Here is a 17,760-nt window from a genome sequence, read left to right as displayed (position 1 = left end):
TCCGAACTGGTTCTGGCTCCGGACCGTTTTGTGCTGCTAGGAGCGCACCGCAAATCCGCCATGCCAGACCGCGCACTTATTTGTTTGTATTTTTTCACATCACTGTTATGTTTATTAAACTCAGTTATCCTTTGTACCGTGCTCTGCTTATTTTATACTTGGTCCTTCAAACGCTGGTCGGTTCTCCGGGCTGCGTCCGACACATAACAATTATCTAAAGTTCATGATCATAGGTGACTTTTATCAATTCTTTCTTCACCATAACAGCCCGGTACAGCCCCTCACATGCGGCCCCAAGCCTTCTGCCACTCATGCCATGATCCTTTTTTGGAATGACACCCAAAGAGTTTTTTTCTGTCTAATATCAATATCTGTTGCAAAAATTACAGGACTGCATTTTTGAGTTGGGGGTGCAGGGGGTGCAGGGGGAAAAAAAAATCTAATTTTCTGCTTTTTTTTTTTCTGCCAACCTCGAGGATGCCTGGAGGAACACTGATCTAAGAGACCACAGTTGCACTATACAGCATTAAAAATGCAGCATATATGTCTTTGGTTGAGAATTAAATTTATATTTAATTAATGCCTGGATTTATAATTTATTCCCTTTACCAATACGATTACCCTTGCTTCAATATTGTCAGGAAAATATAATGTACATATGTAAGTGTTCACAATTTGTCCAGCAGAGGTCTACATTTGCTCTTTTCATTTAGTTTGATTGACAGGAACAAAGATTAGGATTATAAAAATAAAATACACTTAAGGATTTTTAAAGCATTCAAACATTATTCCTTCTTCCTGACAATATCAAAACGCAAAAGCACAATGAACATACTGCGAAATGAATGAATGACTTACAGATAATCATTAACACAACAAGAAACTGTGTCAAAAGTGGACCTTTATTTTTGTTTATCTGAACAAAACGATGAGGAAAAGCATTACAGGCTGATTTACCAGCATAAACCCGATTTCAGTGAACCAGATACAAGTTTGTGTGCAGCAATGGACTAATTATTAACAGCGTTTCACATTCCAGATAATCTAAAGTTGGTAAATATTTGAACACAACTCTACTCCTTACTGTGGCTCGGATGCATACATAAATGATTTAAAGAAGGAAGAAATTTTCATCACATATTTCAGGTACAACACATAAATTTGCACCACATAGACACATTAAAGTAACAGAAACAACATGACACATTTTCCTTCATTAAAAACCAGAAATATGTTTTTTATATGGAGTGATTCCCTAACAGTACACAAATTTAAGTATTTACAATTTTTTTGAAACAAGAAAACTCAATATAAAATGTATACATATGAGCATGATCGTGCTTGTTTTGTATGACAGAGATTTATCCATTTATTTGTTTGTTTGTTTGTTTGTTTTCCTGGCACTTTCAGAAAATAAATGCAAACCAATTACTCTAATTGATAATTATTTTTGCCTTATTGGCTGTATTATTATTATCATCATCATCATTATTATTATTATTATTATTATTATTTCTCCTGCAGCATATGGCAGCCCTCAGAATATGACCACAGATAGTAAGCAAGCACCCTATTTGTTAAAAGTGTTTTTTTTTAAAGAGTAAAGTGCTATAGTTTGTCTTCAATAAATAATAAAGAAAAAGTTCTATTCCTTTGAACACAGATATTTCCTTCATGTAATTGTTTTTTAGCAATATAACTGCAGTTATCACATAGAAAAGTAAATCAAAACAACCACCAACATGTAAATGAATACTGTTTAAATATTAAGTGCTTGTACAACAATTTAAGTACTTTACCTGAATGTAAAAATCAAACAGTGTTTACTTGAAAAGCATTGTCAACTAAACACAGATTACAAGTAAAGAATGTCACAGAATGCAAGTGCAAAATCACCTGAACACCTTTTTTCTTTTTTTTAAGAAACATAAATTTGATTTCCATTTTCATCCTGTGTTCATGTATGAGTGACATTTGTATTCTGGAAGACTGTAACTTATTTTGGAAAAATACTGTGCTACTGGGTGAATAACGGGGTCACAACACAAACATACAACATATTAATCATCTAGGGAGGTGTCACAGCTCTTAAAGCTACAGTGTGTATGATTTAGTGTCATCTAGTGGTGAGTTTGCAGATTGCATTATTTGTTTTCCCTCACATTTTTACCCGAGGCCTCAAATATGGCCATCAGGTATTGTGAAGACTGTCTGTCCGTCTGTCTGCACTCAGTTTAAGTGCAGTTATATTACTGCCAGAGTCTTCAAATTCACAGGAAACATTCTTGGGACACAGACCTTGGACAGTTTCAAAGATGGCTAACCTTGACCTATTTTAAGAGGTATTTTGAGAGGTTAAAAAGTCACATTCTGTTTTATTCTCTTCCATTTATTTATTCATTAAGTGGCGGGGGTGACAGCCAATCAGAGTAGAGCAGCACCGTGACATCACTGGCTCGAGCTAGCTGCATACTCTGTTTGTGTGTAAATATAACCCCTTTGGCATATATTATGTAAAAGCTAGTGAGAAATAAACACTTCTAAAACTGATAATGCTGTTTTTGTAACCTGATAACACCTCTGGAGTGATTTACAAGATATTTCACGGACGTCAGCATAAACACTAACTTCCGCCAACTCAAAGCTAACGTCCGCTCCTGTCAAAAGCCCATGTACACTCACATGCACACTCTCCTTTAGATGCCTTTAAAATGTAAATATTGTTTATAATTGATTGATTGATTGATAGAGGGGCTTTATTGAACATGTGCAAATTGTACGCAAGACAGTAGGATCTTAAAAATTAATTAAACAACTGCAAATTATAAAGAAGACAATGCTCATACAGCCAAGGGTATTTTAGCATTGTGTCATATTTGCTTCTTTGGTGATGGAATTAATTCTCTCTTGGTTTCTCTTGTGATAGTTATTTTGACTTCATGAAAAAAATTTAATGATAAAATTTTAATCAAAAATTTGCATATATTCGTATGTGGGTTTTTTGTTTGTTTTTGGTTTTTTTTTACTGAATTTGTGCATATGTGTGTATGTGTGTGTATATAGTTTCCTGGTGAAACCGTCCTGTTTCATGGGCTTAGTTTCTCTTATTAACCAGTTTTGAATACTGTTTTGGTTATGTTTGTTCTCTAACATAATTGTTGGTTAGCTATTTTTTTCTAAATACAATTGCATGTGATACTTTCTTTAGATAATGCAGTTTATAAAAATGCCAGTTATTTTGACTTAAATAAGAATCACAGCTAAATTCTTTAAACATTCTAGCTATGCTTAAACACCATCTTGCTTGTGAACACAGTTTGTCAACTGGTTTGTTCTTTACTCATTGTCAAACATCTTAATGGAACATGTGGATTAGATTTTTGTTGTATTTGCCACATCTGCCAGATGGCTGATTTTATGCAACAAATTTATCTGATGGTTATCAACTTTGAGTTGTGGATCTTTGTGTTTTTGTCAGTAAAACAGTGGATCACAAAGTTGTAACAATCCCTGTCCTAGGATGGCAGATGAAATTTGCTCAGTATCTTCTCTAATGTTTATTTATCTCTATTGGGACAACATGTCAACCTCAATGAGGGGGTCTCCTCTCCTGTAAATATCATTCAAATGATAATATTTTGGTAATTCTATGGTAGCAGAATAGTAAGCTAAATATGTCCAAATTTTGCTGTCATTGTAATTCTATGACCATAAAATTGCTGTTCTGAGTAGTATAATTATGCCTTGTCACGTGAAACCTTTCAAAGAGGATTGTGAATATGATTTTGATCATCTATTGGGCTAGTGAGATCACCAAGTCCCATTTGGCCATGAGGTCATCCACCCATTGTCTTGAAAATACACCATCCAGCCTCAGTCTGCTCTCGGTGGGCTGCGTCTCCTCTTCTTCTCCCCTCTCTTTCTCTCCCTGCGCCACGTCCTTCAAACTTCCACCTCTAGTTGACTCCTCTATCTGTGCCAGCATTGGGTTCCCTGTCTCTGGAGCCCATTTATAAGTTCCCTCATCCATCGCTTCTTCCTCCTCTTCTTCTTTTTCCATTCCCTGCTCGGTGGCCAATATAAGAATACCGTAGTCATCTGGCAAACCGTCTGGCTGGTCAACATGGCAGTTCGGTATGTGCTGTGAGGCATAGCCGGAAAGAAGTGGCGCCCTCTCGAACTCTGCGTTTTTTGCTACAGTTGCATGTGTTATTTCATGTACCACTCCAATCATCTCCTTCTCCTCCTCCTCTTCTTTTTTTTCCATTCCCTGCTCGGTGGCCAATCTAAGAATACCGTAGTCATCTGGCAAACCGTCTGGTTGGTCAACATGGTGGTTCGGTATGTGCTGTGAGGCATAGCCGGAAAGAAGCGGCGCCCTCTCGAACTCTGCATTTTTTGCCACAGCTGCATGTGTTATTTCATCTACCACTCCAACCATCTCTTCCTCTTCCTCCTCCTCTTCTTCTTTTTCCATTCCCTGCTCGGTGGCCAGTCTAAGAATACCGTAGTCATCTGGCAAACAGTCTGGCTGGTCAACATGGCCGTTCGGTATGTGCTGTAAAGCATAGCTGGAAAGAAATGGCGCCTTCTCACACTCCATATTCTTCGGAGCACCTGCATGTACTATTTCATTGACCTTTTCAACCATCTCTTTCTCCGTCGCTCCTTCCGTTACCTTCATCATCCCTTTCTCAGGCTTTCCTTGTAGATCCAACAGAAACTTAAAGGAGCCTGTTGTAGGATCCTTCTTTATATTTATGACCAGGCACTCTTGAGAGTCCTTCTCCGTGGCCATTTCTCCCTGAAGAGCTGTCGCTGATGCTTGAGATTGAGGGAAAAAAACTGGACCCACTTGTGAGAGTGGTTGCATCTCCACACACTTGGTCATATCGGTGTGCCTGTCAGCGCTCATTGATGTGTTTAGCAGAGTAGCAACTTCAATAGAGTGAAGAGCTACAGTTATTCTCTCTTTGATCTCATAACTACTTTGAAATACATCTTCATTCCTCTCTCCTTCTTCTCCCACACTGATTTGGAGAGCTGCTTGTACAAATCCATAGTCTTTTACCTCTTCCTCCAAGGGTTCCTCAAGCTCTGATGGTGGTCCGTAGGAACTGTGTACTGGTGGAGAATCCCGAATATGCTGCTTTTGCTGGGAACATGAGGATTGTCGCATGTAGCTGCATGTTCCCAGTGTTGGCTGGTCTTTCATGACAGAGGTGGAGATGAAGTTGGTCTTCTCAAAAGATAATATGGGAGGATAATGGTGAAATGCATGCGTGTCCTGGGAAGTTGATGGAGGAGACAAAAAGCTTGAAAATTAGAATTTGTAACAACACCATCAAGATATGTTAGTGGAATGCAGTACAGAATCAAACAATAAAATTACATGATTTTCAGATGGGTTTGGGGGTGGGGGGGTGGGTGTCTCCAAAATAGATCTACAGTGGGATTTGGCACAAATTTCACACCGGCTGAAACTTTAGTTCTACATAGGGACATATGCTCACAGCTTCTGGTTTTCCTTGGCAGTCTCTCAGTAAAATACTAATCAGGACCTACCAAGCTTCCCTTCTGAGATCTGATGGATCCAGTAGTGGTGTAACAGATCATGGCTGACCCGTGATCCGTACTGACCGCTGCTCACAGTTTGGAATGCATGTGAGCGACAGATTAATTGCAGAGTTTCCAAAAGTGTGATTTTGTGTCATAGTGACTTGTTTTTAATGTGGTAACTATGTTAATTTTATAATAATCACACAGCTGTAGAAAAAAATTTAAAAGTAGCCTCGTGGAGAGAACCAAGCTCACGCAGTCTTTAGCCTCATGCTCAACTAAACACAACAAACTCAGCACATGCTCTTCTGCAAAATTAAATAAATACATCTCCATTCACATTAAAGGGTTTGAGGACAAAGTGACTGTCGTCTCTTCCCTGTGCAGCCGTGTGCCCACTGACCTGAGCGTTGCACTGGAAGCATGTGCACAGCAGAGGTGGCTGAAAGTTCACAGCTCCGGAAAAATAGCAAGTATTCCCGACTGTTTCTGAAAGTACACTTGCCAAGATCAGTGGGTATGATGAATGTATTTATCCAGAAAGGGTTATAAATAAACTTATGTCAAAGCTAACACTCCCTCACAATGCAAGTGATGCTCCTCCCTAAATAATTCCTCTTTTGACACAAAGTCATTCCAGCAGTAACCAAGGAGGCTTCAAGAAGAATGAGTACCAAAGACATCCAGTCATTGCCTTCGGTCACTGGTTAGTGTCCAAGTCTCACAACCATACACAGTAAGACAGGGAGCAGTTGGGGGTTATGGTATGACATATTACCGATTAATTATAGAAAATCAATAACTCAGTGCCCCATCCTTTTCTGTGTGTGCCTCTTACCGCCAGTATATCTGGGTTGCTCTTGCCTTTTCCTGTCAGGTAGTTAAACAGAAAGTAGCCGCCCACCGACAGCAGACAAATGCACAGCGATGGAACAACAATACTTGCAATCACCCGCTGTAGCTGGCCAATGAGCGGATCTGGAAGGAGAAGGAAAAAAGAATCAACCGAGGGGCAATAATTAAGATGTCTTATTGCACATGCGTGATGCAGGTTGAAAGTATTCACATCATGTAGTTTGACATCAAAGATTCATTATCAGTTTGCCAAACAGGAAGCGATCGTACCTGGAGGCGTGGTTATGCAGTGCCATTCTGAGGGTTGACACCAAATAGGCATGGAAATGAGTCTTGTTCTGGCAGAGAAGCAGTATTCTGTAGCGTATTCCATCATGCGATATATGTACGTACTGGAGTCCATTAGGATGTGGCGCTACACAAATGCACACAATGTAAGAATTGTTTTAATAGGGGTTCTTTTAAGGCTTGGAGGATAGGACCATTTCTGCTCACCATCTGGTGTTTATGGGTGTTGTGGATAGAGATGTTGTAGGTCATCTCGTGGTAGAATGTTTTCATGGGAATCTCTGGGGTGATGTTGTTTGGTTGATATCTCATTGGCCCCTTCATAGTAATGATGGCAGTATTATCCTCGATTTCCACAGAAACCAGCGGCGGCCCTAAAGTCGCTGCAGGGATGGATTTGCATGGACAAATCATTACGCTGTGGTTCTGCAGTACAGATTGTTAGACAGAATGTAACCTCAACTTACTGTCTAAAATGGGATCAAATCTCCTTTGTGTCAGTACCCATTTTGAGTATGCTCTTCTGCCTATGGCGCGAACTCTGGCATAGTATCCCTCCTCCAGATCCCATGTCTCATTGGTCAGATCACACCAGCTCCGAGGAATGTCTCTACAGTGACGCACCACCCTCCAATTTATCCGTGTTCCTTTCGTGTCTCCGTAGCTGAAATAGACAGATAACAGAGCTGAAGTAAATTCCCATTGGAACTGAAATTGAATTTAGGCAAAAATTAGAGAAGTGAAACTTGAGTTGAGTGATCCTGCCTTCAAGTCCAAAAGACATTTTCAACTTTCCCTTGGTAAACATATGTAACAGTTCCACATGGCTCATGTTATAAGGCTTAAATAATTGATTACTGTGACCCAAATAGCTTGCAAATATTTCTGTACACCATCTTCCACAGCCTCTATTGAATCATTTTCCAGCACCGCAGGAAAGATATTTGGCGCTAAAATGAGTAGAATCATTTCAGGACTTGACTAAGTCTTAAACTGATCTTAAACCAGACCTAACACAATGAATGATGCTGATATATTTGGCACAAGATCTTTTTAAATGACTGAACATTTAGAATTACCTTAAATAACTGTACAATGATTTTAAATAATTGAACAAGACTTCAAGTAGCTTACTGAGGCAAAAGTCGAAGCCGATGGTCGTGAGCTTTGGTCACAAATACACAGGACAGAAATACGGTTTCTCTGGTGGGTATCACACTAGGGGACAGGGTGAGAAACTCTGCTATCTGGGATGGACTCTGACTAGAGTGACTGCTCCTTCAAATCAAAAGGAGCCAGCAGAGGTGGTTCAAGCATCTGGAGAGGATACCCCCGATCATCTCCCCATAGGGAGGTCTTCCAGGCATGTCCAACTGGGAAGAGGCGGGAATGACCCAGGACACGCTGGAGGGACTATGTCTTCTAACTTGACAACACCTTTGGATCCCTCAGGAAGAGTTACAGGGCTTGGCGGAAGACAGGGAAGTGTGGGATGAGCTGCTTAGTCTGCTGCCATCACGACACGGACCCAGATACATGCCCGAAAATGAATGAATCAACATTTTTGTTCTGTGTTCTGAAAAAAAAAAACAAGTACAATAATATATTTGCTTCAATATCATTGCTTGGAATTACAATGGAGGAGTAGTTTGAATTAGTTTGGAATTGAAACCTGAGGAAGAAAAGGAGCTCAGAATTGTAATCGACAGACACCTGACCTACGGTAAGCACAATGACCAGAAAATCAACAAAGCCAACAGCATGATGGGACCGATAAGAAGAAACTTCATTCCTTTGAATGAAACCACCTTCAAGTGCCTCTACAAAGCTATCGTCCATTCACACCTCAAGTTTGGGAATTCATTATGGAGTTGAGCATTAAAACATGATAAAACATTGTTAGAGAATGTGCAAAGAATAGCCAGAAAGAGGAAACAGAATCTACTAATCCTCAGGTATACATAGACGTGTACATAGTGATTTAATGCTCAAAATGTTGACTGTGTGTACAACGAGGAAGTAATGCCTTACCAACTCAGGACAGATATGGGGAAGTAGTCTAATGCTTCATCAAACCACATTTTACAACTCACTTATCTGAACATCGAGAGAGTCATCAATGCCTGGAATACTTTGCCAGCAAAAGTTGCTTCAGCTCCAAGTGTTCCTGCATTTGAGCAAAGGCTTAACTGCCATTTGATTTGACTAATCTGAACCTGAAATATAGTTTAGAAACTTATCTTGACCTCGAATCAAATGCTAAAACCAAACAATCAAAATACCACAGGTTAACCAGGTAGATTCCAGGGTGATACTGTGTACTGTGCCAATAAGGGAGAGATTTTAATTACTCTGCTATTTTAAGACAGCAACTATGTTCTTGGCATCAAAAATAAAGAAAGAGAAAAATGAATAACATGTGCTGTTGTCTTATGGCATTTTTGCCCCTGTTTGTTTGTTTGTGAACACCCTGGAGCCCACAATTTTCCATTTTCAAAGTCAGTCATAAAAAATCTTGGAAAATTATAAAAATCCCTATCTTTAATATTCATAACTATTTCAAAAAAGAACAAACTTCTTTCAATTTCTTTCATAGGATAGTATCCTTTATTGACTGACAAAGTTTGATCTGGATCTGAATGAGATTACAGATTTTGTGGCCACTTAAATTTAAATAATGTTTTTGGCCTGTTTGTCTGTTTTTGGAACAGCCTGTAACCCACAATTTTTCTCATATTGTTATGATATTTTTTACAGAGGATTCATATCCTGATAGGCAAGAACTGATTTAATTTTCAAGGTCAAAGTCAGAAAAAATCTTGGAAAATTGGAAAATCCCTATCCTTTAACATTGAACGCATTTTCAAAAATTCATAACTCCGTCAAAACAGATTGAATTTCTTTTATATTTGACAGTATTATGTAGATTGGCATCCTTTATTGACTGACAAAGATTGATCTGGATTTAATCCAGATTAAAGATCTTGTGGCCATTTAACATTGAAAACCTCATTTAATGTATATTTTACATTATATCTTAATCAAAGGTGCCCCAATCACTCTCATATTTGAACGTGGGGTGCAGACTGGCACTCACTGTCACCTGACAAAGTTGGATCCGGATCTGATCTGATCTGGATTGTGGTTTTTGTGGACATTTGAATTTAATATAGAAAAGCCCATTTGGTGTACATTTTGCATTATATCTCAAACAAAAGTGCCTCAGTCACTCTCATTTGTGACAATGAGGTGCAAACTGTCACTGTCAATGAACAGACTAAGTTTGATCCACATTTGATCCATATTGCGGATTTAGCAGATATTTGATTTTAACATTAGAAAGCCCTTTTGATCTACTATATTTTATTTTTTTTCTTGTTATTATTATATTTTCGCTTATGAAAAGCCACATCTAACAGGATTTTGACCTTGAAAATTTTTTCCAAGATAAAAATTTGTGCAGTTGGAAACTAGTGTTGGCGGAGGTTTGCGAGTGCAGTGCTCTAGTTTAATTTTTTTTTAAGTCTCTGTTTACTTACATGGCATACTGGACTGCAAAGACTGTGTTGGCTGGTGTGTTATTACCAGGGTACCAATGCAACACATTCTTCAAGTTCACTGAAGAAAAGACAACATTGACGGGGCTGGGAAGAAAGGAGCCGACTGCAGAGAGAGAAAAAGGGTTGAAAATAGACAGAGACAAAGCGAGAATGAGAAAATGGTCAGACAGACAAAGACAGAGACATAGGGGGAAGAACTGATTTAGATTAAACTTCTTTTTGTGTTGAGTTTTTTTTATGAATACGGTTTTACTTTATCTCCTTTGTTTCGTTCTTAGTCGGTGAGCTGCCGACTGACCTTTGGTCTTCCTGCTCATGTCGACTCAAAAACACATACAGCAAGGCGCTGTTTCTCAACCACCGGTGGAGGGCCGACAATTATTCCAAAGTGTTTGTTTCTTTTACAGCTGTTTATTATCTGATTGGCTGATTTATCAACCCTGTCTGGCTGTAAAACTCAGAGGTTACAGATTATGATGACATTTTCCAGCAGAGATTGTTGACTTTTGTGTTGTTTTTTTCTTCCTTTTAAGTTTTCTTTTGAGTTTTTGCCTTATGACATCACAAATATCTGATTGGGGGGAGTCATTTTTGTGTGCACTTTCAGTTGAAGTAATTACTGTGCTAAAAGGGCACACAGAGTGCATTCTTGCACTGGGGTAACACTAGAAAGCCATGATTACTCCACCAGGTAAAAACCTTTGTGACATCATAGATGGAGCTACTGTTAAAGAATGAGAGAAGAGAAAAGGCCATATGAGAGAGGGATAAAATCTTTGCCTAAAGTATTGCAAAACCATTAACTTACATCTGTAACATGTCTTTTCAAAAGGGTACATTCCCAAATAAAGTAAAAGTAGCTAAAGTAATACCATTTTATAAAACATGACAGTCACCACTTTACAGATTACATGCCTGTTTTATTACTCTCTCAATTCTCCAAAATACTTGAAAAAAGCTAATAAATAGGCAGCAGTTTGTACAATTAGGTGACTATAAATCAGAGTGCTTGTATATAAATTGCGGAGTACCTCAAGGGTCACTACTAGGTTGGAAACTGTTTATTTTATACATTAATGATATTCGTAAGGTCTCAAAAATACTGAAAGTTGTTTTGCTTGCAGATGACAAAAATATGTTCTGTTCTGGGGAGAATTTGCAGTCAATTTTGGAAATCATGACAATGAAATTAAAACAGCAACAAAAACAGTGGTTCAGCATCAACAAATTTCCAATAAATCTGAGCAAAACAAAGATTATGCTGTTTGGACATTATGTGTAAATTTTCAAGTACAAATTGTAATAGTGTCAACATAATATCAGTATCATCTGATACAATTTTAGTGGGATTTATGTTTATAGTGTTATTGTACTGTGTGTGTTGTATATAGCGATAGTATTCATATGGGTTGGGTATTGAATTGTATAGGAATTATGATAATTGAATGAATAAGTCTTGTTAATTTTCTCAAATAAAATTCTATTTTTATGTGTTCAAAAAAAATCATTCAACCATTCTCTAACACCAAGGGCCGTCTGGGAACCGAGGTCATAGGTTATGTCATATAAATGGTGTTTACTTCTAAACCCAGTTCATCAGTGAATAAATATCCTCAACATGAATGCACTTTATTTTTAATTTGAAGATCTTAAGTACTGTAGTGTTTTACTTCCACCAAGAAAAGTCTGTACATTTTACTTTTAAATTATTATTATTATTATTATTGCAATCACAATGTGATATTTTCAGGCATGTTATTTCTCTCACATTCCAAACTTCTGAAAATGGTGAATTCTACAACAAATAGAGGGAAAAAACCTCAAAGAACCATTAGAGAGACATAAGAGAATCTAAAACCAACAAAATGTTTAGCTATTTTTTTTAACAGAAGTAATTGTTATGTTGTCAAAACAGATTTTTGCCAATTTGTTCATGGAATCTGCACAAAAACTGCACAAGATTTTAACTTCATGGAAGTAAAATAGCCTAGTTTACTATCTGAAACTGCAGTAGCTTGTAAACAAAGTTGATTTTACCTGTATTGCGCAGTACTCCCAAGTAGAGACAAATAAGTATTGACCACATGGCTCATTTTTCAGCAGAAATCTGTATCATTTTCAAACCTGACAACCGCAAAATCATCTCTCCATTGATGACATCTGCTCAACTCTCTTCTTAAAGAAGGAAGTAAAAAAAAAAAAAAATGAAACTGGCTGGTAAAAGCACGGTAGGAATGTGACCTCACTTGTTTGTGCACATTTTATACCTGCAGCAGGAGGAGCACCTGTGCGTGCGCAGGGAGGCAGGAGGAGAAGAACTGCTTCAATAGAATCAAAGCAGGAGAGAATGGGAGTGTTTGTTGCACTGGTAGATTTCCTCAGTAAAAGTACCTGTTGGTGTGAAGAAAATAATGGCTACGACAGTCTGACATTCTTTTGCCAGAGCAATTCTGGAATCCAGCTAACTGTGTGCCACATTTGGTCCAGATAAAGCTGAAATTCAAATTCCTAAACTAGAAGCACTACTAGAACTAGAACTAGAGTGCAAACCTCCGCCAAGGCCATGGGGTCACTGACGCCATAACATCTACACGCCGTGGAATCATTGAACCTAAAAAAGTCTAACAATGATGTTTGCTCAGTAGTAAAAAAGTTTCATCTGCTGTGACTGGATAGCATGTATCCTTAGTGCTTGGCATCACAGTTTATTGCAACTTGCACCTTTCCCAGAAGCTACTGTCATCTGAGCACTGATATTGATACTGCATGTGCTTATAGACAAAAACAAATAAGAGACAAAATTCAATTTATTATTCAACTAAACTGCAAATAAATGAATTTTTTTAACATTTATGAAACACTTCTCTTAACAAGGCCAAAGGGTCACTGACCCTAAAGAGATTCCCTCCTTGGCACAGTGATCTATTTCTTTTTGTCTCTTTCTCTAAAATTGTATATAATAATCATTAGATTATTAATATATAAACAAAAATAAATTTAAGAAATATTACAATTTGAAAACAAATGCACCCGAACGTGATGACAGCTGCAACTGCTTAATGCTAACTTTTAACACTGAAAATGCCATAGACATGCTAACGCGTTAGCATCAGGATCCGGATCGTGATCTGGATCACCACTAAAATTTAATCACTTGTTCCTCTTGTCATTTCCTACCACTCCACAAAATTTCATCAAAATCCGTTCAAAACCTTTTATTTAGTTATCCTGCTGACAGACAGACAAACAAACAAACGCGACCGAAAACATAACCTCCTTGGCGGAGGTAATGAACCAATTGCTTAGTAAAAAAAAAAGATTTACAGTTTCTGAAACCATTTGTTTCCGAAAATGATTCAAATGTATTGAAACACTCTGAACACAAAACGAACCAAAAGTTGAAAAACAAATGCTGCACTTATGAAATGAAACAGTTGCTGTAGAAAAATGCGCAACCCATTGTTCAAGAATATCTGCTATTGAAATGCTTAAAACACAAAATGAAACACTTGTTGGGGAAATTATTCAGTGTTGTATGTGTTGTGAAAGTGTAGGTACATGGACCCACAACAGGGGGCGCAAATGAACGGACAATGGAATAAGCCAAAATATAACAATTTAATGTTGTGAATGTGCACAACAGAGCAACAGACAACACAATTGAGATCAACAGTCAATAATTCACGGTGACGTGTGGGCAGGCTCGAGGATAGAAGGCGCCCGTCCAGAAAAGAGCCGGATCCCACACACTTTCCACTGCCACCGGATCTGAAGCACCCCGGAGCCACCAAGCGCTGGGTCCCTAGGTGGCCACTGCCTCCGGCTGTCAGATCAGGTACTGCTGACAGGAAGAACAGACAGGTGATGGTGGGTGCGTGAACACCCAGCAAACAGAAAGGGTGGGGAAACACCTCCACCTCTTAAGCACAGTCACACAGGAACAAAAACGTGCAGCGCCTGAAAGACTACTTATCCGAGGAGCGAAGAACGTCGTCTCCTCCCAGCTTCCAGCTGCTGACCAGTCAAACAGGTACGCCTGCAAATGTTCAGAATGTTGTATGGCACAAAACAACGGCTGAGTGTTTACCTGATTGGTAGACGATTTCAAGATGCTGCCTGGCTTTTATGGAGATGTGGTTGTGGTGATGATGAGTGACAGCTGGTGTTGTTGATGAGTGACAGCTGCCACTCCCAGTTGCTCCGGCGCCCTCTTGTGCCTGAAGCCCGCACTTCAGGCAGGGCACCCTCTGGTGGTGGGCCAGCAGTATCTCCTCTTCAGCGGCCCACACAACAGGACCCCCCCTCAACGGGCGCCTCCTGGCGCCCGAGCAGGTTTGTCCGGATGACGGCGGTAGAAATCGGCCAGGAGGGCCGGGTCCAGGATGAAGCTCCTCTTCACCCAGGAGCGTTCCTCAGGTCCATACCCCTCCCAGTCCACCAAGTACTGGAACCCCCGGCTCTTCCGACGGACATCCAGGAGCCGGCGTACTGTCCATGCCGGCTCTCCGTCGATGATCCGGGCAGGAGGCGGCGCCGGTCCGGGAGTGCAGAGCGGTGAAGTGCGGTAGGGCTTGATCCGTGACACATGAAAGACAGGATGGATCCGCAGTGAAGCTGGTAGCTTCAGCTTCACTGCGGCCGGACTGAGGACTTTGAGGATGGGGAACGGTCCAATAAATCTGTCCTTAAGTTTTTGGGATTCCACTTGCAGTGGAATATCTTTGGTGGATAGCCAAACCTCCTGCCCGGGCTGGTATACAGGGACCGGGGAATGCCGGCGGTCTGCATGGGCCTTGGCCCTGATCTGGGCTTTCAGCAGGGCAGAGCGAGCCGTACGCCACACCCGACGGCACCTCCTGAGGTGGGCCTGGACCGAGGGCACCCCGACCTCTCCCCCCACGAGCGGAAACAATGGGGGCTGGTACCCCAAACATACCTCAAACGGGGAGAGGCCGGTGGCAGATGAAACTTGGCTATTGTGAGCGTACTCGATCCAGGCCAGATGGTTGCTCCAGGCCGTCGGGTGCGCGGAGGTCACGCAGAGGAGAGCCTGCTCCAAATCCTGGTTGGTCCGCTCCGCCTGTCCGTTTGTCTGGGGATGGTACCTGGACGAGAGGCTTACGGTGGCCCCCAGTTCCCTACAGAAACTCCTCCAGACTTGCGAGGAGAACTGGGGACCACGGTCAGTGACAACGTCAGATGGAATCCCATGCAGACGTACGACATGGTGGACCAGGAGGTCTGCTGTCTCCTGGGCCGTCGGGAGCTTCGGGATGGCCATGAAGTGGGCCGCCTTGGAGAACCGGTCCACTATCGTGAAGATGGTGGTCATGCCCTGGGACGGCGGGAGGCCCGTGATGAAGTCCAGGCCGATGTGGGACCAGAGGCGGTGAGGCACAGGTAACGGCTGGAGGAGTCCCTGTGCCCGTTGGTGGTCAGCTTTTCCCCTGGTGCAGGTGGTGCAGGCCTGGACATACTCCCGGACGTCGGTTTCCATAGATGCCCACCAGAAGCACTGCTGGACCACTGCCACGGTTCTTCGCACCCCTGGATGACAGGAGAGCTTGGACCCGTGACAGAAGTCCAGGACTACAGCTCTGGCTTCTGGTGGGACGTAAAGTCTGTTCTTTGGGCCGGTCCCCGGGTCTGGGTTCTGTGCCAGGGCCTCCCGGACGGTCTTCTCCACGTCCCAGGTGAGGGTGGCCACGATAGTGGACTCGGGGATGATGGAATCCGGTGGATCTGACAGCTCGGCCTTGACTTCCTCTTCGTGGACCCGGGACAGGGCGTCAGATCGCTGGTTCTTGGTCCAGGGCCGGTAGGTGATCCGGAAGTCAAAACGCCCGAAGAACAGTGACCAGCGGGCTTGCCTGGGGTTCAGACGCTTGGCGGTCCGGATGTACTCCAGGTTCCGATGGTCCGTGAAAACCGTGAAGGGCACCGTCGCTCCCTCCAACAGGTGTCTCCACTCCTCAAGAGCCTCCTTCACCGCAAGGAGTTCCCGATTGCTGACGTCATAGTTCCATTCTGCCGGGGTCAGCCTACGGGAAAAATAGGCACAAGCGTGGAGGACCTTATTGGACTCCCTGCTCTGGGACAGCACGGCTCCTATCCCTGAGTCAAAATCAATGCATGGAGTCCGTCGTCTTTCTTGCCCACAAAAAAGAAACCAGCACCCAACGGGGAGGTGGAGTTCTGGATCAACCCAGCAGCTAACGAGTCCCGGATGTAGGTCTCCATTGATTCGCGTTCCGGACATGAGAGGTTGTACAGCCTGCTGGACGGGTACTCAGTGCCCGGTATCAAATCAATGGCACAATCGTACGGACGGTGCAGGGGCAGCGTGAGTGCCAGATCTTTGCTGAAGACGTCAGCAAAGTCATGGTACTCGGCTGGCACCGCCGCCAGATTGGGGGGATTAGACCCTCTTCCTTAGTTGTCACGCCGGGTGGAACCGAGGATCCTAAATACTCCCGGTGGCAGGTTTCGCTCCACTGCGTCACAACCCCAGACGGCCAATCAATTCGGGGATTGTGTTTTAACATCCATGGAAAACCCAAAATCACTCGGGAGGTAGAAGGTGTTACACAATCTCCTCCCTGTGATTCCCAGACACAACCAATGTCACTGGTTGTGTCTGGTGTGTGATTAGTGGAAAAAGGGTGCCATCTAGTGCCCGTACCTTCAATGGTGAAGGAAGGGCCACTAGAGGGAGCCTCACTTCCTCTGCCCATCTGCTATCCAGCAGATTCCCCTCCAACCCCGTGTCCACCAGTGCTGGGGCGTGAAGGGTTAGATCCCCACTCAGGATCGTAACTGGGATGCGTGCAGATTTACAGGGTTTCCCCGCGTGAGTATTATGGCCCACCCTTAGCCCAGTCTCTAAGGCGAGTGTTGCTATTTTGACCGTTTGGGGCAGTTTTTCTGCATGTGCTCGGTTGAGCTACAGTAAAAACACTCCCCACGGGCCAGCCTCCTTTGTCTCTGATCTGATTTTCTTTTGGCCCTGCTCGTTTCCCTAACAATCTCAGCAGGGGGAGCTGTCGTCACGTGGAGTGCTCTGGCTGTGGAGCATGGGGAAGTTTTCTGTGTGGTGTTTGCGTGTTCTCCCTGTGATTGCGTGGGTTCTCTCCGGGTTCTCCGGCTTTCTCCCATATCCAAAAACGTGCATGTTAGGTAAATTGGAAACTTTAAATTGAACCCGCCTCATCCCCTATGAGTGCTGGGATAGGCTCCACCCCCTGTGACCCTTAATTAGAGTAAGCAGGTATTGAAAATGGATGGAAAACACTTGAAACAAATTGATTCAGTTATTCCAGAAAGGATTCACAATTTTGGAATGCCCAGAATACTAAAAGAAGCAATGTGTTGAGGATTACCACCTGGTTGTCTCCTGAAGGAGGTCTTCCAGACAAGGGGACAACCCAGGATCCGGGGGGGATTATATCTCCCAGCTGGCTTGGGAACACCTTGGAAACCCCCAATGGACAGGCAAGTG

The 17,760-nt window shown here is 42.1% G+C and overlaps 1 protein-coding gene across 6 annotated transcripts; it reads right to left on the bottom strand.

Annotated features, from left to right (window-relative positions):
* Window positions 1-2,939: 2,939 nt before the first annotated feature.
* LOC117503173 (interleukin-20 receptor subunit alpha-like) lies at window positions 2,940-12,457 on the bottom strand. 6 transcript variants are annotated; one of them, XM_034162364.1, is made up of 8 exons: window positions 12,300-12,457; window positions 10,242-10,365; window positions 7,170-7,366; window positions 6,910-7,085; window positions 6,685-6,829; window positions 6,398-6,537; window positions 4,261-5,287; window positions 2,940-4,056 (listed from the first exon to the last, which is right to left on the bottom strand). In XM_034162364.1, exons 1-8 carry the CDS (start codon window positions 12,346-12,348, stop codon window positions 3,794-3,796), a joined length of 2,121 nt encoding a protein of 706 aa, XP_034018255.1. In that variant the 5' UTR covers window positions 12,349-12,457; the 3' UTR covers window positions 2,940-3,793. The 6 variants fall into 6 exon arrangements, with proteins under 6 accessions (XP_034018255.1, XP_034018257.1, XP_034018258.1 ...); XM_034162366.1 differs by having other exon boundaries at window positions 2,940-4,047; XM_034162367.1 differs by having other exon boundaries at window positions 2,940-4,047; window positions 4,471-5,287.
* Window positions 12,458-17,760: the final 5,303 nt, after the last annotated feature.

This window comes from Thalassophryne amazonica, chromosome 21 (genome assembly GCF_902500255.1).
Source record: "Thalassophryne amazonica chromosome 21, fThaAma1.1, whole genome shotgun sequence".
Lineage (NCBI taxonomy): Eukaryota > Metazoa > Chordata > Actinopteri > Batrachoidiformes > Batrachoididae > Thalassophryne > Thalassophryne amazonica.
Note: the sequence above shows the minus strand (reverse complement) of the source record. Positions and strands in the feature narration are given on the sequence as shown.